The sequence below is a fragment of the Chiloscyllium punctatum genome, chromosome 3, assembly GCF_047496795.1.
Source record: "Chiloscyllium punctatum isolate Juve2018m chromosome 3, sChiPun1.3, whole genome shotgun sequence".
Lineage (NCBI taxonomy): Eukaryota > Metazoa > Chordata > Chondrichthyes > Orectolobiformes > Hemiscylliidae > Chiloscyllium > Chiloscyllium punctatum.
This window is the reverse complement of record NC_092741.1, coordinates 93,598,858-93,621,129: the sequence shown is the minus strand read 5'-3', so window position 1 is coordinate 93,621,129 and position 22,272 is coordinate 93,598,858. Positions and strand designations below refer to the sequence as shown.

Genomic DNA, 22,272 nt, shown 5'->3' with positions numbered 1-22,272 from the left:
TGCTTCATGTTGTTTTCTATTATATACATAAGGCCTAACATATCACGAGATTGATTTTGTTATAATCCTGTACAATGCTCAGCTTTCTTTTGAAATATGACATCACTACTTGGTGACTAAAGTGATGTTGCTGAAAGAGTTAAAGTCCAGAGAATTTATTGCATTATATCACACAGACTTGGGTGGAGAATTAAGATAGTTTATGGTTCGAGTAGTCAGACATGACATCTCTGGCTCTGAATAGTCTTCGCAATTATGTCAAACAAATCAAATCAAAGTAACTTGTACCTATTGTTATCGGGCAATAAACATCTTGTTCCTATGATTACTGCTCTCTCTTGTTAAGACTCATTAGTGGCTTCTCCATTGTCACTGTGAACTGAACAGGTCCTCTGCAATAACTTTTTTAAAAATTATTTATTCATGGGATAGAAGAGTCATGGTCTCGATCAAAGAACAGAAAGAAGAGGGTGAAGAGGAGGAATGAAAAGTAGGCAAAGGAAGCTGGTTGGGATCACTCCCCCTCCCCTCAGCCCAATCACAACCTGCCAGAGATTAGTTCTGCAACATGCAACACGGTGAACAGCTGTAGGAACGTCACATAAGTCCCTCAAGATAAACAGCAGAAAAGTATCATCATTCAAAGCAGGATAAAAGACTTACAGAAAATAATTTTTACCACAAAGGCAGCCCAGGCAGTCAGCAGTTGCAAGTGTTTAAAGAAACTTTAGAACTCGGAGAAAGAACTGCAGCACAAAAGCAATAATCCAAATAAAAACTTGCACCCCAGCGAAGAGGCACCGGAATCACAGAACTGTTATGAAGGAGGCCAGTCGGCGCATCAAGTCTGTACCAGTTCTCTGACCATTTTGGCTTCATACCAATCTCTTATGTTTTCTCCTGTAACCCTGCAAAGACGCATCCATCTCAATAATTGCGTAATGTTTATCGAATGCCTTAATTGAACCTATTCCCACCACATTCCCGGGTAGTACATTATAGACCCTGAATCCAGGAGAAAGTGAGGACTGCAGATGCTGGAGATCAGAGCTGAAAATGTGTTGCTGGAAAAGCGCAGCAGGTCAGGCAGCATCCAAGGAGCAGGGGAATCGACGTTTCGGGAATGAGCCCTGAAGAAGGGCTCCTGAAGAAGGGCTCATGCCCAAAACGTCGATTCTCCTGCTCCTTGGATGCTGCCTGACCTGCTGCGCTTTTCCAGCGACACATTTTCAGACCCTGAATCCAACCATTTTTCCATGTGACTATCATTTGGAATAGGATTAAGTGCTTCTTGAAATTTCCTCAACTAAGTTAGACTGACAGTTCTGTAATATCTGGGCCAATCTTTACAAACCCTTGAACTACAGTGTTCTCTTTAACCAAAGATGGCACAGCTCCAACTTTTCCTTTCCGGCCCTCTTTGAACATCTCTCAACCAGGCACATTGAACACCAGTCCAGCCCTTCTAGAGTTGGTGTTAAGACCCCATCACCTTCTTTCTCACTCTGAATCCATCTACTAACTTAGTATTCTCTATTCTGGTGTTATCTGCTTTTCCCAATTTTTTATGCACCCTCTCATTACTCCCCAACATTCCCCTGGCTCCCAAACTTCTGCTGAGTTAGTTTAAATGTTCCCTATTTGCATAAGCAAAATGCTACTCAAGGCTCGGATTTCTGATTCCGTTCAGATACCTGTTTGACTTATACAGGACCCAGAGCCAGCCCCAGTATTCCGCAAGTTTGAAATTCTCCATCCTGCACCACATTTCCAACAACTCATTCATCAGATGCATCATCCTATTTTGGTATTCATTTACATGTGGTACTGGGAGTAATTTGGAGAGGACTACTATTGAAGCTCTGCTTGCTAATTTTTGACTCCGCTCTCAAACGTGTGATTACACAACCACATGTTCTTCCAGCCTACGCTATTGGATCCAAAGGGGACAATGTCCTCTGGCTGCTCCACTTTCACTGGAACATCATACTGCAGCAATTCTGTCACATCATTAGGGGCAGCATGATGGCTCAGTGGTTAGCGATGCTGCCTCACAGCACCAGGGTCCCAGATTTGATTGCAGCCTCAGGCGACTGTCTGTGTGGAGTTTGCACGTTCTCAGTGTCTGCGTGGGTTTCCTCTGGGTGCTCCAGTTTCCTCCCACAGTCCAAAGATATGCAGGTAAGGTGAACTGGCCATGCTAAATTGCCCATAGTGTTAGGTTCATTTGTCAGAGGGAAATGGGTCTGGGTGGATTACTCTTCGGAGGGTCGGTGTGGACTGGTTGGGCCAAAGGGCCTGTTTCCACACTGTAGGGAATCTAATCTAATCTAGCATGAGGGAGGAAAGCACACTCAACCTGGAATCATATTGAAAGCCACAAAAATGCCTGTTTCCAAAGTAAACAACCACAGTCACTATTTCTTGGCCACTTATTTTCACTCTCCCCACAGCATCCCTACAGTTGGGCCACATGTGGTGCCATGGGCTAGAGTCATGCTCCATTCCTTCAAGGAATTACTGCTCTAATCAGTAACCAGAAACCCGTGAGTGATCAGGATCTCTGGAGACTTCTGTATTATCCACAGAATGTGGGGCTAATGACAGAGTAAAAAAAGGTTAGTCACAATTGAGCAGCTCCTCAGATCTCAAGGAGGATCTGCTTGGGGAGTCCCAATTGAAGGGTTGGCTGAAAAACAATTGTTTCAGAGCTTTGGGAAGAAATGTTAAACATCCCTTTAGGCAAGGCTCCAATCTGATAAAGATACGACATAAAAGAGGACCACTTATCATGTAAGAGTACCATGCCATAGTAAGCACATTGAGAGGCACAGCTATAGTAACCGAGTTAAAGCCTGTTAATGTTACTTACACTGAGGCGACAGAATTGGGAACTTTTTTTTTAATAGTAGTAGGCTATTCAGACACTTATGCCTGCCCTGCCATTCAATCAGATCATGGCTTATCAGACCCAGGTTCAACTCCTCGTTTTTGAAGATCATGACAACTCAATATTTCCAAAATCTACCTACCTCCTCTTTAAATACTTTCAGCGATCTAGCATCCACAACTCTGAGGTAGAGAATTCTAGTCATTCATTACCCTCTGGGAGGAGAAATTCCTTCATATCTGTGTTAAAATTATTGTCCACTTATTTTATAACAGAGTTCAAGATTCACTCACTGGTACAAACATCCCAATATCTATCCTGTCAGGCCCTCTCTAAAACTATTATATTTCAAGGAGATCATCCCTCATTCTTCTACATCCGAATGAATAAATTTTAGCCATTCTTGATAAAAATCAACTGCTCCATCTGAGGAATCGGCCCAGTGAACCTCTTGAGCTCCCTCCAATGCCAGCACATTCTTAAATATGGGGATGAAAACTGCACACAATACTCCAAGTACACCCTCACTAACACACCGTACAGTGTAACGAGACATCCCTACTTAAAAACACCAATCCCCTAGCAAAAAAGACTAAACTTCAATTTGCCTTCATCTTACTGACAGCAGTTGTGTGCTTTGAGTTTCATGCTCAAGAACACTCAGATCCGACTGCACTGTGTTTTTATTTTAAGTAAATGTCTGCCTTTTGATTCTTCCTAAGTGCACGACCTCATACTTTCTTACATTTAAACTTCAATATATTTAAACTCAATATAAAGGAGCCACTCATAAGCACAGGATATGTTTGTATACAAGATCTTTAAAATTACACCCCTGCAGGAGATTGTGTTTGTAACTTGCAGTCCCCCCCTGTACATTACATTCTGCCTCTCCTCCAAGTCATTAATATAGGTAGTAAATAGTTGAGAATTCAGGAGTGATCCTTGTGAAGTTCCATTAGTTACATCTTTCCAACTTGAAAAGTACCTAATCATCTTTATTCTGTCTTATGTGTTTATCAATCTTCAATGCACGCTCATATTTTGCTCCCAATACTGAGAGCTTCAATCTTGCGCAACAACAATGCCTTTTAGAAATATAAACACACTTGGTCCATCTTGTTCTCCTTCATCATCTCAGTTTGTCACATCCACAAAGAACTCTAGCAAACTAGTCAAACATGATTTCCTCTTCATAAAAATATGTTGAGTCTGTTTGATTACATTAAACTTTTCTAACTGCCCTGCTATTTCTTCCTTAATAATGAAGTCTTCACTTTTTCACAACAACAAATAACCTCCAGTCTCCTGTTTCCCTCTGCTCTTGAACAGGGTTGCCCCATTAGCACTTTTCCAACCAGCTTGAACCCTCCCAGAATCCAATGAGTTCTGGAATAATTCAGCAAATGGCTCCACTATTTCTGCAGGCACTTGCTTTAAAATCTGTGGGTGCAGGACATCAGATCCTGGGACCTATCTGCTTCCAGTCCCATTAAGTTTGCCAAATACTTTGTCACTCACAATAAAGACAGTTGCAAGATCTTTCCTCCTATTAGTACCTTGGTTGCCTACTATTTTTGGAATATTTATAGTGCCCTCCACCCACAAAGATTGATGCAAAATATTGATTTGAATTGTCTCTCTGCTTTTGGTAATTCCCTAGTTGTATCCTCCAAGGATTCCACACTTACTTTAGCCACTCTCTTACATGCCAATGGAAGTCATTGCTGTTTGTTTTATATTTCTTGCTAATTTAGTTTTGTCTTTTTTAGCTGGTTCCTAAAGAAACTCCCAATTCTCTGGCCCATCATTATTCTTGCTGCATCGTTTGCCTTAGTTTTTGATTGGATACTCTCTTTGATTGTATCTGTTAACAATACATGGTTACTCTTTTCATCAACTTCACCTTTTTGACTGGAATAAATTTTGCTGAGCACGATGAAATAAAAAATGTCTACTGCTGCTCATCGAGTGATTTTCTCCTTACTATATTCTCCCAGCCCACTTTAGACACTTAAGACCATAAGACATAGGAGTGGAAGTAAGGCCATTCGGACCATCAAGTCCACTCCGCCATTCAATCATGGCTGATGGGCATTTCAACGCCACTTACCCGCGTTCTCCCCATAGCCCTTAATTCCTTGTGACATCAAGAATCTATCAATCTCTGCCTTGAAGACATTTAGCGTCCCGGCCTCCACTGCACTCTGCGGCAATGAATTCCACAGGCCCAGCACTCTCTGGCTGAAGAAATGTCTCCGCATTTCTGTTCTGAATTTACCCCCTCTAATAAGTCTTTGTCCAGAATTGCTTCACATCTCCGTAACCGTAGTTTATTTTTTCAGGTAAAAAGACTGGTTTAAGATCAGAGTTACTCTTCCTCATTCTGGATTTGAAATTTCATTATTTTGTCATTGCTATCCCCAGAGGAAAGACAGTACAGCAGTTTAACAGAATTTGAAGCTGAAAAACAAAACATTACAGCATAATAATAACCCAAAATTTCAGGTTTAGAAGGAAAGAATATCGTGAGGCTAAAATAGTTTTGAAAGCTGCTTCAAAGCAAGAGAATTAAACAGCATTGAGATACTTGAGAGAATAAATGAGGACCAAGTCAATAATTTTAAATGAATGGTCTCCATCCTTGAACTCAGGCAGACTCTGAGTGCATCTAAAGCTTTAAATTGGAAACTGCCTTCGGAAGAAGAAAAGTTGCATCTTGGTGTGCCATGCATCAACCTTACTGATTGCACTGAACAACTGTTGGGATCTGATCAGTTTGATCATTATGATTAACTGTGGCTTTTCATCTACCTTCTTTATCTCAAGCTTGTTTCAAGAGACTTACTATGAAACTAGTCACTTCCTCTAGAGGGTAGCTAACATTCACATTCAAAGCAGAACTAAAGTTTTTTGTGCCAATGCATAAAAATCTTCAAAAATCCTTGATTATTGACATCATTTAGAAATAATCCTTGTTCTTAACATTAATAATATTCCGTGTTTAGTTATACTGAGTTCCCACGCCCTTTTGTAATTTCTATTGAGTTAGTCAAACATGTGATCCATCCAGCTGCCAAGGGAAGAGATGATGAAATATAACTAACTTGTGAAAATAAACTGGTTGGAAATAAAATTAATATTTTTATAGCACCTCTGAAGTAATGGAACTTCCCACAATGGTTTACAGGACTATTATTAAAAAATACAATCCCGAGGCAAACAAGGAGTAATTAGATCAGATGACAGAGGTAGACTTGAATTCAAGTGAGGTGGAAATGGATGAACAGCACTCCAGAGTTGGAAGCCTAGGTAATTGAAGGTTGGCCACCAATTAAAACTGGAAAGGCAATAAGAGGCCAGATCAGAGGAATTATGGAATTGAAGATTAGAGATAAGGAAGGTCAAAACCTTGGTAAGTGGGATTGAAAATAAGGAAACAACTTGTAAATAACTTGTTCTATTAGGGTTTCTGAAATATACCTTTATGTTTATTTTCTGGTTCATGTTTCACAGCCTCAGCATTACTGGTTGGAGTTACTTGCTGTAAAAGTACATAAAATAGCATGGAATTAGTGAACATATAAAAGGTAAAGCATCTAATAATTGCATTCTACCAAGTGTTCCGAGAGTCTCTCAAAAGATCATACACCACATGAAGCAATTTTTGCTGACTCTAAATGTTGCTTTAGAATTTGTCAAATAGAATCATTTTGATTTTATTTACTGATTGACTGACCACCTCTGTCACCACACAAGAACAACATTTAATCAGTTTCTAACCGTGTCATGTCAGCAACTGAACAGATTCAGCTCTGTCTGCTTATGAAGTGACAGAGAACTTCTGCCCAATAAGGCAAGACAGACTGGCCGAGATATAGTACTGCTCATGTCAACTATACATGACAAAGCACATTTCAGCCAGTCAAGTACTTCTGAAGGGCAGTCAATGTTGCAATGTGAGAACTAGGACAGCCAATTCATGTACAGCAAACTGTCATGAACAGCAATGACCAGCAAATTCCTTCTTTTCTTTTGAGATTGTAATTGAATGATAAATACCAGTCAGGTTTCCTGGGATAACTCTGCTGATTAGGATCTTGATTCAAAAGATGACACCTCTGATCATGTCACGTTGTCAGTACTGCACTGGATGGTCTGTGCAGATTTTTGTGCTCAAACCCTGAAGTGAGACTTGAACTCAGAAGCCAGAGACTCAAGAGTGCTACCAGCAATCAGTACCAATCAAGACATTTGGAGTTACTTGGGACCTGTTAATACTCAAGAACAGAGTAAATAGGAACAGGAATAGATCATTTGTCCCTCAAGCCTACTCCCTCATCCAATACAATCATGACTGATTCGCCACTTTGTTGCAACTGTGCATATCCCACTTGTCAAAAAGGCAGCACTTGTTGGAAATATAGCCTTAAATCTATTGCAAAGAGTAGTCTTTGAACTATTAACGCGTTTCTCTCAACAGATACTGCCATGTCTGCTGAGTCTCTCCAGTGTTTTCTCTTTACATTTCAGACTTACAGCATCCACAGCATTTTACCTTTATTCACCAGTAATCTTGGTCACTATGGTGGGTTCATTGACAGTGATTTCTCTACTATCAGCCTAATCATCATGCAGTTCTGCACAAGCAGGGTATCACCATTAAGGTGAAAGCCACGGGATACAGGCAACAAATAAAAAATATTTGCAGTCCCATTAATATTGTTTCTTTCCTCTTGTGAGTACTTGCACAAGAGGTTAGAGACAGCATCGGGGTTTGGCAATCAGGGGAAATCCCCAGGCAGACCTCCCAGCTGCATTTCCATTCCTCCACCTATTTGGGTCATGAAATGTAAGCACCATACATAATGAGGCAGTCATACATAACCCTGCACATCTCCATACGACGACAACACTGGCAACGAACAGAAGGAAATATTTACTTCCTTACAATACTTAAGCTCCCAGAGTGTCTCCAAGTTTTGCACACTAAAGAAGAATAACCACTGCTATAGTGTAATTAAAGGTGGCAGCAAACAGCAGGGTGACGAATATCAATTTGCGTTTGTAGAGTGCCTTGTACACTGTAAAGCATCCCAAAGTGATTCCATGGGCTAATTTTCTGAAGCAGAAAACTACGTATTTGGACAAGTAATTAGAAGCTTAGTGCAAAAGACAGGTTTCATGGTGAAGAGGCGGCAAGGTTAGGTAGATAAATTTCAGAATTTAGGCCACAGATTCTGAAAGGCACTGGCACGAATACGGAGCTGAAGAGCTCATGGCACATCTGAGGGATACTTAGACTGAAAGAGAGAGAGGCTGAATGACAACACCTGGGAACTTAGTTCAAAACAGCCATGGCCCATGTTGATGCCATTGAAATGGTCAGAACTAGGAAAGAGCTGTGCAGTATGAGAAATTCGGTGATAACTGAAAATCAAAGTGTCTCAAAAAGATAATAATCTCTCATTTAACACTTGAGCCACGTGCATATTGGCATAAGGTGAATAGGTTTAGAGAGATGAATGTTTGATTCAAAGACTAGGTTGGAAAAGCATGTTCTGCTTCATAGAACATCAGTCCCAGTTGTGGGGAAACTGGAATGTCAAGGAATTGAATGTGGTGTTTGAATGTTGTAGATTCTTCGTCATTAATTTTTCCAAGTAGGGCCAGTCTACACCTAAAACATGCCTGGTGTAGGGTTCTTGTGAGCTGAGTAACTAGGGAACAAGGGGGCAAGGTTCAAGAATGGGTAAATCAAATCAAGGCAGGAAACCAAAGTAGTAATGTGAAAAATGAAGGTCCTGAATGGCAGCAAGGGACAGAGAAAGAAAAGGAAACAAGAATATACCAGTAGTCAAGATTAAAAGCTAAAAAGATTATTTAAAAAAAAGTCTTAACTATATATTCAGGACCAACTAAATGAATTGACAGCACATAAAGTGAAAATATAGACAAGTGAAACAGAAGTTTGGCTGCAGAATGAGGAAAACTAGATTCTAAAAACTAAGGAGCATGTAAAATTCAAGTAGAAGAGAAACCCATCAAAAGGCCAAATGTAGCACTTCTCAAAGATGGCAGTGGTGAAATATCTGGACGTAACCTTGGATCAGGAGGTAAAATCAGTTTGGATGAATAGGTGTAATAGTCAGAAAGAGTCATCACTTGGGGAATGACCTCCAGGCCTCGAACAGTAACCACAAGGTAGGGCAATGTATACACAAATAAATATTGGGTGCTCACGGTGAAGGGACAGTAGTAAATTGTGGACCATTTCAACCTACGTATAAACTGGAAAAAAATCAGATTGGCAATGGTAGCCTGAATGAGGAGTTTGTAGACTCTTTCAAGATAATTTCTTGGAGCAGCACATTGTCAAACCAGACAGAATGATTTAAACTTCATGAGACTTAGCGTTGTGCAATGTGACAGAATTAAAATTGATCTCAGAGTAAAAGGTACTCTATGGAGCAGCAAACATAACACAATTGTATCTTACATCCAATTTCAAAAGGGGGAGGATTGGGTTTAAGACATTTATTTTAAACTTAAATAAACAGCATCAGGGGACATGAAAACTGAATTAGTTTAAATGAACTGGGATATTACTTGAAGAGATGCAGAGAAGTAGTGGCAGACATTTAAAGGGATATTTCAGAATGTAAGAAAAATGACAATCTTACTGGAAAGAAAAATTTCAAGGTGCGGGCCAATAATTCATGTTAAGTTATTAAGGAGAACATTTAACTTTAGTTAAAACACACTTACACAGAAATAAATGTTGAAACACAAAGAATGGCAGAGAATATCTCAAAATAAATTAGAGCTTAAGAGCTAGAATTCAAGAAAAGATTGCGAGAGAGTTGCTGTGAGTAGAATGTTGATCCTCAAAAAGAGTGTGGCTAATAAAGGTAGTAGATGAGTTGGTGTTAATTTTCCCAAATTTTTTTAGATCTGGAAAGATTCCATCATCCTGGAATAAGAATCACTATTCAAGAAGTGAAGAAAGCAGCAAAGAAATAATATCTTAAGCTTGACGTCAATCACAGAGAAAGTTTTAGAATTAATCAGTCTTTCAGGCGGTCATAACTGGTTACTCAGAATAACTCAAGGTAATCAAAAGACACAGCAGAGTATTGTGAGAGAGAAATCATAGGGTCAGAGTCATACAGCCTAGAAACAGACCCTGGAGTCCAAACAGTCCATGCTGCCCATAATCCCAAACTAAACTAGTCCCACCTGCCTGCATTTGGCCCATATGCCTCCAGACATTTCTTATCATATATTTATCTCAATGTCTTTTAAATGTTGCAATTGTACCCGCATCCACCACTTCGTCTGGAAGTTCATTCCACACAGGAACGACTGTGTAAAATATTTGAAAGAATGTGCTGAAACTTCAGAAAGCAGTTGATGAGGTACTACATCTAAGATTATAGAGCACAGTTGGAGCTCATGTTCTAGAGTTAATACACCAACCTGGATAGAGGATTGGCTGGCTGGCAGGAAACAGAATATGCACAAATGGGTCGGATTCAGGTCACCAGGATATGATGAATAGCATAACACATGTCTCTAGTGTGCTCACATCTTTTTAAAAGAATCAACAACTTTGATGAGGCAAACAAGACATGGTGATGACATTTGCAAATTACACAAATGTAGGTAGGAAAGCATGTTGGGAAGATCATGTGACAAGGATGCAGATGGATTTGGATAGATTAAATGAGAGCAGGTATCTGGCATGTGGAGTATAATGCAGGAAAATGTGAAGCTTCTCACTCAGCAGGAAGACTCAAAACACCAATGTATTATTAAAATGGAGAGTAACACAGAACTGTTGGTGCTCTAATACAAAGGTCTCAAATATTAGTGTGCAGATACATACAGCAAATTATTAGGGCAGCTACTGAGAAGTTGTCCATTAGTGTAAGGAGGAAAAGAACATTAAATGATATAATGCTCTAGTTATATAGGAAATTGTTTAACACTACTGTTTCAGTTTGCTCATTTAAAGGAAGAATGTTTTGGAGATGGCTTATTAGATATACAAGCAGAAAGTGCTAGAAAAGCTCTACATCTGGCAACTTCTGTGGACCGAGCAACCGAGTTAACAGTTTGAGTCCAATTTGTCTCTTCAGAACTCTCTGTCCACAGATGCAACCAGACCTGTTGAGTTGACCCACCACATACCGTTTTTATTTTCAGATTTTAGTATTTTGACTAAGCTGACACCTGGAACGAGCAGACTGTCTTAAGAGTATAGGTTGGACAGGCTGGGCTATTTTCACTCAAATTCAGAAGAGTGAGCGTTGACTTGGTTCAGGTTTATAAAATCCTAAATGGTCTTGACACGTTCTTTGAAAATGTGTCTCAAGGGAGTGGAAGCAGGATCATTGATATGTTTAAACTTTTGAAATGTATAGATTCTTGTTCACAAAGACTATCAAAAGGATGTCATGGTTTGAATGGCCTACTTTGGCTCATAATTCACACATTTATAAGGGCAGGACAGGATTTTAGGTGCACGGTTTTCATTGTATTGTTGGGATGGAAGATCAATTCACCTGTTCTGTACTGTTAATTAACAAATAAATGTCGGTTACAACTCAGTATTTATCACCTCATGTCAACTTTCACCAAAAGGTCACCATTTTATATAAAAAAAGACATTTGCAAACCTTGTCTTTCTGAAGGGCGCTTCTGACCATACTATACTCCTACCAGCCAAATAACAAACTTAAACCCTCAAATAAAGTTCCATTATACAATCAGAGGGATGAAGAGTGCTCCTTTAAACCAAGCTGACATACATTTATGCCACTAGACTATCGTCTTGCCAAATCTAATGACAAGCTCATCATCAGGAGTTAAACTAGGTAATAGATCACCCAAAAGAAAGAGTTTTCTATTAGCTTGAGTATCAGTTAAGTCCTTGGATGTCTGAGCATCTCTCATTTTAAGCAAAACTTGATACTTGATGTCAGACAAATCAATTATTGTGGACAATACTTCTCCAGTAATACTCAGCCTACCTTCTCTGATTTTTTATCCTCCAAATCAGAATTGGATAACCTTGATTTGAGTTTTACAGATCCTTCTTTAAATATGTCTCCAAACCCCACACCACGGATTTTCTTGGGTTGGGCAGTTGTTCCAGCTCCCGGACTCTCATTCACTGGGAATTCAGTCGGTGATGTCGGTGATGTAGGTCCTAGTCCAATTAAGTCCTTGACTGGCACATCTGTTAGAGTAAACAAAATGTGCTTAAGTGTATAAAACAGTTATTTTTCTCGTATAATCCATCCACCTTTAGTACAACAGAAACAGAAATTAACTATGTCAGCTAACCAATTTAAAACAGATGTAGATGCATTAGTTTTCCATCTCTTGGTGAATCCACTTCAGAGGCTCTTTAACCTTTAGACACCATTCACACATAACAGGATTAAGGAGAGATGATACTTGCAAATACGTACATCTCTCTAATTCTTCTCAAAAACCTCTTCATGTGCTTAAGTGACCTTTAATAACAGTAGCACAGAATACAAGCTGTGTATCGAAACCAGACCAATAACATTCCTTGACCACAGCCAATCAAACTATGGCACAAAACTGGAAAATCTTTCAACAAGAGACCGGTGCAATTGCAATGTGTGAGATAGATTTAAGGTAAGAGGGGAAAGATTTAAAAGGCACCTAAGGGGCAATGTTTTCACACAGATGAAGGTGATGCATGGATGGAATAAAACTACCAGAGGAAGTGGAGGCTGGTACAATTACAACATTTAAAAGGCATCTGGAAGCATATATGAATAGGAAGGGTTTAGAGGGATATGGGCCAAATGCTGGCAAATGGGATTAAGATTAATTTAGGACGTCTGGACGGCATGGACAAGTTGGACTGAAGGGTCCATTTCCATGCGGTTTATCTCTATGACTCTTAACTCATTCTGTGGAAATTTCCTGGTGGTAGCTGACAGACATGCAGAATGCTCTGCAAAAGTCCTCGACTCTGAGCTAAAGGCAGAGATGTGCAGAGGATTCCAACTCACTCAAACTTATACATCAAATAATGGAGGAATGAATCCTGAAACCTGCTCCTACTCCTAGATAATTATTAAACTCACTCATCACTTCATCTCTCCCTTCCCTGACATGACCCCCAACATTATGGACTTAAACCCAAGCATTCTACATCTAGTTCTGCCACAAGTAAATTCTTTCACTCTTCATGTTTCCCAGGCTGTCCAGGGGAATATGGCAGGGGGACTGTAGAACGGGAACAAAACCTACATGATTTCACCTGGACTATTGAAAAGAATAGAAACATAAGAGGCAGCGAACAATGGTCCCATATGTCCAGGCAATAGAAATGAAAATTCACCCCAACATCTTAAATTGAAAAGGTCTTTATGCTGCCTAATTATTACAATGCCTCAGTATTTTAAGTCACATTACATGCTATGATTTATTCTGCACATATGAAATAATTTGCTTCACAGTTACTTCCGAGCTGGTTTTCAATAACACTGGTGGTTTGTAAGAAGATAAATCACTACCTGGTTCACTTAGCACTTCATTGGAGTCTCCATCTTCTGTCTGATCAATCAACTCCTTCACAAAATTGGATGGGAACAACCCAATTTTCTCATTCAGGATTCCCCTCCACCAACCTTCCTCAACCTGTAGGAAATACAACCCATTAAAGTCTCAAAATGGAAGGACTACCAAATGTAAATAGAACAAAAGTCTGGAGGCACAGTTAACATGATCATTTCACAATTCAATGGTTTAATGCATTAGGCCACTAGATGGTGCAATTGACTGCATTTGAATTACTGGGCCAGCTATTTCAATGAGTAGATGTGAATTGCATGTCACGAATTCCATGTCATCCTGCTAAGTTTGGCGCCACGGAAATTGTTTGGGAAATTGCTTTCATGTGCATCTGGAATCATCAAAAAACATCAGAGACTGAGAGGTTTTTGATTCTCTTTAGCTTTACAGTTACTTAGAGGATGAAAAATCTACTCTTACTCCTCGCAGCTACAAAACTGAACGCCTGACTGACTACCTAATATCTAACTACAATGCCCAAAGCTGAACCCAACATCATCCTCCAAACTGCCACACCAGAGTTGACACATTTCTGACCAGATACAGCACAAACTAGAGACAAACTGACTACTTCCAAACCTGACCCAAGTCGCTCAATCTACCCTGAGTATTTATCCACTGACCTTACTCCCTATGCTCTAACTTCGTTTCAGGCCAACCCAGTTGCTGCCAAAATGTCTGCTACAGAATAAACAGGAATAGGCCATTCAGCCCTTTGGGACTGTAACACCATTCTATGAGATTATGGCTGATCTTTGGCCCACCTTACATTCCCTAATATATTTTTAAGTAAAAGGTATCTCAAATTTAAAATTAAAACTGACCTAGTATCCACTGCTATTTCTGAAAGAGGTTCAACATCACTATATTTTGATGCAGAAGTGCTTCCAAACATCTCTCCTAAATTATCTGGCCCAAATGTTTTAAACAAGCTCCTTGATTCTAGAATTCCCAACCAGTGGGAATAGTTTAACTTGATCTACCTTGTTCCTATCATGAAGACTTTGATCAGATCACCCCTTAATCTACTAAAATATAGAGAAAACAGGACTGATTTGTATTACTTTCCTTATAACTTTGATACCTGGACTTCAACGGTTTTCTCATAAACTCCCTCCTTCGTAAGCTGTGGTGCCCAGATCTGCTCACAGTACTCCAAGTGGGCTCTAATCAGGGTTTTGTTTGACAGCAACATAACTTTGGCATCCTTTTATTCCAGTCCTCAATCTAAAGGCCAGCATTCCATTACTTACAATTACTGAGAATCCCTACAGTGTGGAAACAGGCCTTTCAGCTCAGCAAGTCCACACTGATCCTCTGAAGAGTAACCTACCCAGACCTACTCCCTTATTTCTCTACATTTCCCCTGACTAATGCACCCAACACTACAGGTAATTTAGCATGGCCAATCCACCTAATCTGCACATTTTTGGATTGTGGGAGGAAATCGGAGCATCCGGACAAAACCCACTCCGACACAGGGATAATGTGCAAACTCCACACAGTCAGTTGTCTGATGCTGAAACTGAACCAGGTCCCTGGTGCTGTGAGGCTGCAGTGCTAACAACTGAGCCACCATGACACCCCTTTAGTTTTCTTGATTATTTTCTACACATTTGTGGCATTTTAAAGATTGTGCACCTGAACCCACAAGTCTCTTTGGACACCACAGTATTTAACTTCACACCATCTAGAAAATATCCTGACCTATCCTTTTTTGGCCCAACATAGATTTCAGTGTAAGCAAGTGTGAGGTGATCTGTTACTGTTTGTTTATTCACTTAGCATAACATTATAATGGGATATCGATCTATCATCATCTACTCTGCACAATGGCTCCTAACGTTTGTGTCATCAGCAAATTTGGAAAAATGACTTTCAATGCCATTATCCAACTCATTAATAAATAATGTGAATAATTGAGGCCTAAACACAAATCCTTGTGGGACACCACTGGCTACATCCTGCCATTTTGAGCATCGACACATTATCCCTACTTTGTCAAACTCACCAATTTTCCAACCATGTCAGTAATTTGCTCTCTGCTCTACTTTAGTTGACTGCCTCTTATGTGGGACCTTATCAAATGTTTTCTGGAAATCCATTTCAACATTCATAGACATTCCCCATCCATTACCTTAGTTACTTCAATTAGGTTTCTCAGGCATGACATAACTGTCACAAACCCATGCTGTCTGTCCCAGACTAATTGAAAGTTTGAGGTATTGACTTACACCATCCTCGATCATAGACTCCAACAAGTTTCCCATGTCAGATGTTAGGCTATAATTCCCTGGTTTTCCTCTTTTACCCTTCTTAAAAAAGAACGGAGTGACGTGTGCAATCGTCCCATCCAGAAGGATGACGCCTGTATCTAGGAACTGTCAAACCGGGCATCTATGTGTGCTGCCCTACTTCCTTTAACATCCTTGGATGAAAACCGTCAGGTTATTGCTTATTATTACTTAAGTCAATTTTACTCAGTCCCTGATCTGTTGTTAATTTCTTTGGGCTATCTAGCAAGCTATCCTCCTTTTCTACTGCAAATACAAAGGCAGAGTAATCATTAACAGATCTTCCATTTCCCCACAGTCATTGACAGTATCCCCACTTTGTCTTTAATGGGCCAATACTATACTTGATGAACAGCTTCCCCTCTTTGTAACTATACAATTTCTCATTGATTTGGAAGCCCCTGGAAAGCTTCTTGTCACAATCCTTTTCAGTGGCTCTAATAACCTGCTAGGTGACCTGTTGCTGGCCTTTGTATCTTTCCCATTCGGCAGGATCGGTGCTGGTTTTCGCAAACTTTTTCTTTTGGTTTTATGCTGTCCCTTATCTCTTTAGTTGTCCGTGGATTCTTTTTTCATTCTCTCCTCCCCCCCCCCCCCCCCCCGGTGAAGTGGAGCTTTACTCTCTCAGGGATATAACCTGGTTTTGTATTATATGACATAGGACTGGGAGTAGGCCATTCAGTGCCTCGAGCCTGCTCCACACATTCAATAGGATCGTAGCTAATCTGAGATTCCTTATAAACACTGTAATACCCTAACCCTGTTATCTTTGATTCCCCTACTGATTAAGAATCCAGTGCTGGTCAAGAATAAATGCTAGCACAGCAAACAGTGCCCATATCCCTTGAAAAACATACAAACTCCCCCCTCCAATTACCCTGCTGCAGCTTACATTTACAATTTGTAAGTGGATGCAAGCAGCTCACCAGCTCCTGTCAGTATTTATTTATTTATTCACATTTAGATATTTAATCATCAGGCTGCATTTCTGTAACTCAGTTAACCAATACCACAAATTTAAATCACATTAAGTGTTTTTTAAACACCTTCCACTGTTCATCAGCTGTTTTACCCATGAGCAGTGGACAGTCTCAATCTCATTAAAGTAGGGCTTACCTAAATTTAAAATTCTAGGAGCTGATTCATGCTTTTCACTTTCAAATACGGTATTCAACTTGGTCATGTTATGATCGCTAACTGATAAATGTACACGCACAATTAAGTTCCTAATTAAAAATTGACTCATTGGTCACTACTAAATTCAATATTACTTGTCTCTGTTGCATCCAGGACACATTGCAGTGGGAAACTATCATGGACACACTCTAGAATTTCACCAGCATTAGTCTGCCTCTTCCAATCCAAGTTAAAAATCCCCCTTTAAAACTACTCTACCTTTGCTAAGATATTTAATGCTGCAATGATGTAACATGGCTTCTAAATGGTCTTCACTGCTGTGGGAGAGGATTCCATGACAGGTTTGGACCAGAAGGCCACAATCCAGGATTATCCAAACAAACAGTGGCTATTTTTTAAATCCAATCACAGATGGCGACAGGGCTTCAGGATTGGAATACCCGAGCCATTTATGGCTCAAATGCAACATAAAATGGTACAAATGCAGCATTTGCGGAGTTAATATCTCAGCAAATGCTCTTCATGAGAATCAGAAGTGATTACAGACAACGTGACCCACCTTTGCCCAAAACAAATAACATGTTTTCATCCAATCCAAAGAGAAGACTGCTTTAATTTTCCTTCTGGCAACAGCCAATCAGAAGCTTCCACGTCATCACTTATGACAGAAGAGAGATATCTAAAAGGTCAGCATTAAGCAACACCACCACAGAATCCACCTTGACTGAAGACAACTGTGGATCTGTAGTTTGTACAAACATGAAGCACATATCTACTAAGAAAACACACTTTTAAATCACAGCTGCTTCAATCATGTATCACTCTTACCATCTAATTTCACTCTCCCTCTCCATGTTGAATTATGTTTCATGTGATACTTGCTGGTATCTCCTATCTCCTGACCCAGATTGTGAATGACACAAACAAAGCAAATACCTGCATTACATCCTCCGAATCATTAAAAACTATTATAAATGCTTCCCTAACCAAACAGCAAAGTTATTTGTACAATTATATCGTGACTACTTTGCTCCACAAGAGAAATCCAACAAAATGAACTATTTACAATTTGTTTTGCAGTATGAAGTTAATTCCTGCTGCAGGAATTCACCACTACACAATTGTGCACTATGGCAATACTGTTCATTTCGCTTAGTTAATGCAATTGGCTGCTTTGTGATAATCGCTACACGTTTTAAGAATGGTTTTAAAAAATGCATAAAAATACAAAGGACATTCATTCCAATTACCAACTCCCACAAATCATAAAAAATATATCCCAATAGGGCTAAATTTTATTTATTTTATCTCTAGACAATGAACTTCATGCAATCGACCCATTTCCACATCAAACTTATTTAACCATATCGAGGTATCTTCCATAGATAGCATTTTGGTCCAGCAGCAGAGAGAGACAAACACGTTCTGTGGATTGAGATTATAGTCTGTATAAGCACGCCAAGGTCAAAACTCCCGTGACTCTTACATTCACTAAATTTCCCACTACCATCCCCTTAACAAGAAACAATTCAGGGTTGGAACGAGAGATAATTGAGGGGGTAAGGTAGGTTAAGGCAGATACTTTGGGCCAATACTGCTGCTTCTTGCACCTTAGGAGTCCATGTTAGTAAAGCACTTAGCTGCTGGATCCACAACTTGGTATTTTCCTAAATCTGCTGTGTTCTAAGCATCCAGAGAACCAACTTGAAACCATTTGGATGTAAAGGCTCAGTTCTCCAGATGACTCATGACTGTACTAACCAGTCTCTCAGGCACAGCTACTTTACTCTGCCTCCAAATTGCTTCGATTCAAACAGAAGTAAATGCATTTGTTTCACCTGTCCTCAATAAAGAGGTGGCTCATGCATTTTGTACCACTGACACGTGAATGATATACAGTATTCCAGGCTATTGATATAGGGATGATGTGGAATCTTTAATATCATTTAAGGTCAGGATAGTGCGAGACTTGAGGGGAGCTTGTGGGTGCTTGTTTATATATAGCCCTTTTCCACCTAGGCATTCAGATTGCAGGTTTTGGGAGTACTTTTAAAAACAGCTTGGTGAATTACTGCCGTGCATCTTCTAGCTGAAGGATCATAGATACGAGCAGGAATAATCACAGAATTCCTACAGTGTGGAAACAGGCCATTTGGTCCAACAAGTCCACAATGACCCACCAAAAAGTAACCCACCCAGACTCATTCCCCTACCCTATTACTCTATGTTTCTCTTGACGAATGCACCTAACCTACACATTCCTGAACACCATGGACAATTTAACAGTGCCGATTCACCTAATCTGCACAGAGGACTGAGGGAAGAAACAGATGCAGACACTGGGAGAATGTGCAAACTCCACACAAACAAACAGACAGACAGTCACCTGTGGCTGGAATTGAACCCAGGTCCCTGGTGCTGTGAGGCAACAGCACTAACCACTGAGCCGCCCCAATGGTATAAGCTGCTACTGCAGCTGTGGTAGAGGGAACAGATGTGATGTCAATCCAATGGGCTGCTTTGCTTTGGACGATGTCAACTATTGTCGTTGGAGCTGTACTCATGAAGGCAAATGGGGAGTACATTCCTGACTGGTGCCTTGTAAAGGGTGGGCAAGTTTTGGGGAGTCAGGTGGTGAGCTGCTCACAACAATATTCCTATCCTCAGGGTTGACCTCGCTCAGTTTGCCACTGTCATTTCCAGTGCTAGGTGGTTCATCCAGTTTCACTTGATATTCCTTGACATTCAATAGTGTTATCACCACTGAATCCTCCACTAACAATATCCTTGGGATTACCATTGACCGGAAACTCAACTGGATTCAGCACTTTTTTTAAAATTCATTCACAGGATGTGGGCATCACTAGCTGACCAGCATTTCCTGCTCCTCACTAATTGCTGTTAAGGTGGTGGTGGTGAGCTGCCTTCTTGAACTCTGCAGTCTACTCGCTGTGGCTTGATCCACATTGTCACCTGTGAGGGAATTCCAGAAATTTGACCCAGTGTCAGTGAAGGAACAGCAATACATTTCCAAATCAGGATGGCGAGTGGCTCGGAGAGGTACTTGCAGGTGGCGGTGTTCCCATGTAAATGCTGCTCTTGTCTTCCGAGAAGGAAGTGGTAATGGGATTTGGAAGGTGCAGTTTGGGGATTTTTGGTGAATTTCCACAGTGCATCTTGTACACACTGCTACTATTGAGAGTTGGTGGTGGGGGAAGTGGATGCTTGTGGAGGTGGTGCCAATCAAGCAGGGTGCTTTGTCCTGGATGGTGTCGAGCTTCTCGAGTATTGATAGAGCTGCACCCATACAGCCAAGTGGAGGTTATTCCATCACATTCCTGACTTGTACCTTGTAGATGGTGGACAGTACATGAATTACTCACTGCAGTATTCCTAGTCTCTAACCTGTTCTTGTGGTCACTGTGTTTTTATTGACACAAGGTCACTGAGAAGACAACTAAAAGAAAGTTGGGTCTATATCATAACTCTCAGGAAGTCCGACAGGACTATCAAAGAAACACCTGGTTTTCGGTAATATTCATAAAAGGCACAAACATTACCTTGTGTCATCAATTTTTCAAGGGGGGGGGGGGGGGGGATGGTGGAAGGCAGCTGAGGCAAGAAGCAGGAAAAAGAAATGGAAAAAGTTATCCAAATCCATAAAGTACTGACAAAAAAGCATAATGCTGAGGAACACTAGTTTTGCTGTAAGAACTTTGACCATGTAACACTTTGTTCCACAGCAGAAATCCCTATTTTGTGTTCAATATAGATTGAAATATTCAAGCTTTCATTAAGTTCCCGTATCTTGTGGATTAGGTTAGTTTTCCTTAGGACCACTGCAATGTTGCACTAGCCAGCCATAAAAAATCATTTCAATCCTTCTCCAAAATGAACAGATGTTTAACTGACAATACAAGCAACATGGGAAAAAGATAACTTCCTGTTATTATAGTTAGATACACCCTGTGCTATTAACATGAAAACCAGTGCGTGCTTTTTAAAAAGATATTTTCTAATCAACCTGTTCGTAGATGTTATTACACACCACTGAAGGTGGTGAGACTTGAACTCAGGTCTCCTGGCCCAGAGGTAGGAATGTTACCATTGTGCCACAGGAATTCATAATGCTTTCTGTTCTATTGAAGCCTACGCAGAGAAAATACCATGTATTCACCAAGACATGAGCTGGAACTGGAATTTTTGCAACCAGTTTGGCAACTTAATGACGACAATTTTAAAACAGTTTAATTGAATTAACTCAAGAGTGGAGGTCATCTTCAAGCAAGAAAATTTAAACACAAACTTTTCATTTTCCAAACAAATGTGTGCGCAGGAGGTGGCAGGCAAACAGAACTACACAACTTTTGACAAAAGTTTATACAAAAGTCCATCACAAAACAATTTTACATCGAACATTTTTGACCACTGTTACCAACGGAAGAAAATATTTCAATTGACAAAAAAAAACCTTACCTCTTCAATTATTTCAATGAGATCTCCAGTCTTGATTTCCAATTCATCCTCATTTTGAGGGATATAATCAAACAGTGTTTCGCATTGCCTCTTCTTCAACCTTCCTGTTGGGATTGACATCACAGAAAGTTCCTTTAGTGGTACGAACTGGAATTGATTTTACAAGAAGCTAGGTCTCTCAACTATAACCTTATAAATGACAAGTTTAATCTAAAATTCGCAGAAAATTTGGTTTGCAAATTAAGTAGCTTTTCCGGGAAGCTCCTCACTATCACCCTCCCACTCTCTGCTGCACCAAGTATCTGAAATAGCATCAAACTACCTAATTATAGTGCAAGAGTACAACAACACAAATTGCTGCACTTGTCAATTTCAGAACACATTTATGAAAAAGCTGAAGTCTATGTTGACCAACAGTTAAAGTTCCAGATGTCACCATTGGAAACTACGTTTTTAAAACCATGACTGACCTTTGCTCAAAGTATAGCAGTTTGTATTATCTGCTGAGTAATTCTCAAATTCTACAATATTCCCCTTTCAGAAAAATCCTCAAACTCCCCTTTGTCGAAAACAATTTCTACTTTGAAGGCAACTCAACACAGAATGCAGTGACATTTAAAATAAAAAGTACTTGGAGTCCCAGGTTTTTGAGTCACTGATAATAGGGGAATGGTGATAAGGAGGGAAAATTTGCAGTTTGAAGAGAAATTTGCAGTTAAAAGGTATTTCCATGCATTCATAGCTCCTGTCCTATTAGGTGGTTGCGGTCATGGATTCAAAAGGTGCTGTTACGTAGTGTCGAAGAAACGGTGCAGCCGATCTTATAAATCCAATGCTTCCTACACCAACGTGGAA

General features: G+C 40.0%; 1 protein-coding gene across 4 annotated transcripts in view; it reads right to left on the bottom strand.

Moving 5' to 3' along the window:
* The window catches only part of cd2ap (CD2-associated protein), a 238,933-nt gene that overhangs the window by 76,829 nt on the left and 139,832 nt on the right, over window positions 1–22,272 (bottom strand). For all 4 annotated transcript variants that reach the window (XM_072556564.1, XM_072556572.1, XM_072556581.1 and 1 more), the window contains 4 exons: window positions 21,418–21,521; window positions 13,453–13,576; window positions 11,926–12,134; window positions 6,374–6,434 (listed from right to left, as the gene is read on the bottom strand). In XM_072556564.1, coding sequence (XP_072412665.1) covers window positions 6,374–6,434; window positions 11,926–12,134; window positions 13,453–13,576; window positions 21,418–21,521 — 498 coding nt within the window. The remainder of the gene's footprint in view (window positions 1–6,373; window positions 6,435–11,925; window positions 12,135–13,452; window positions 13,577–21,417; window positions 21,522–22,272) is intronic.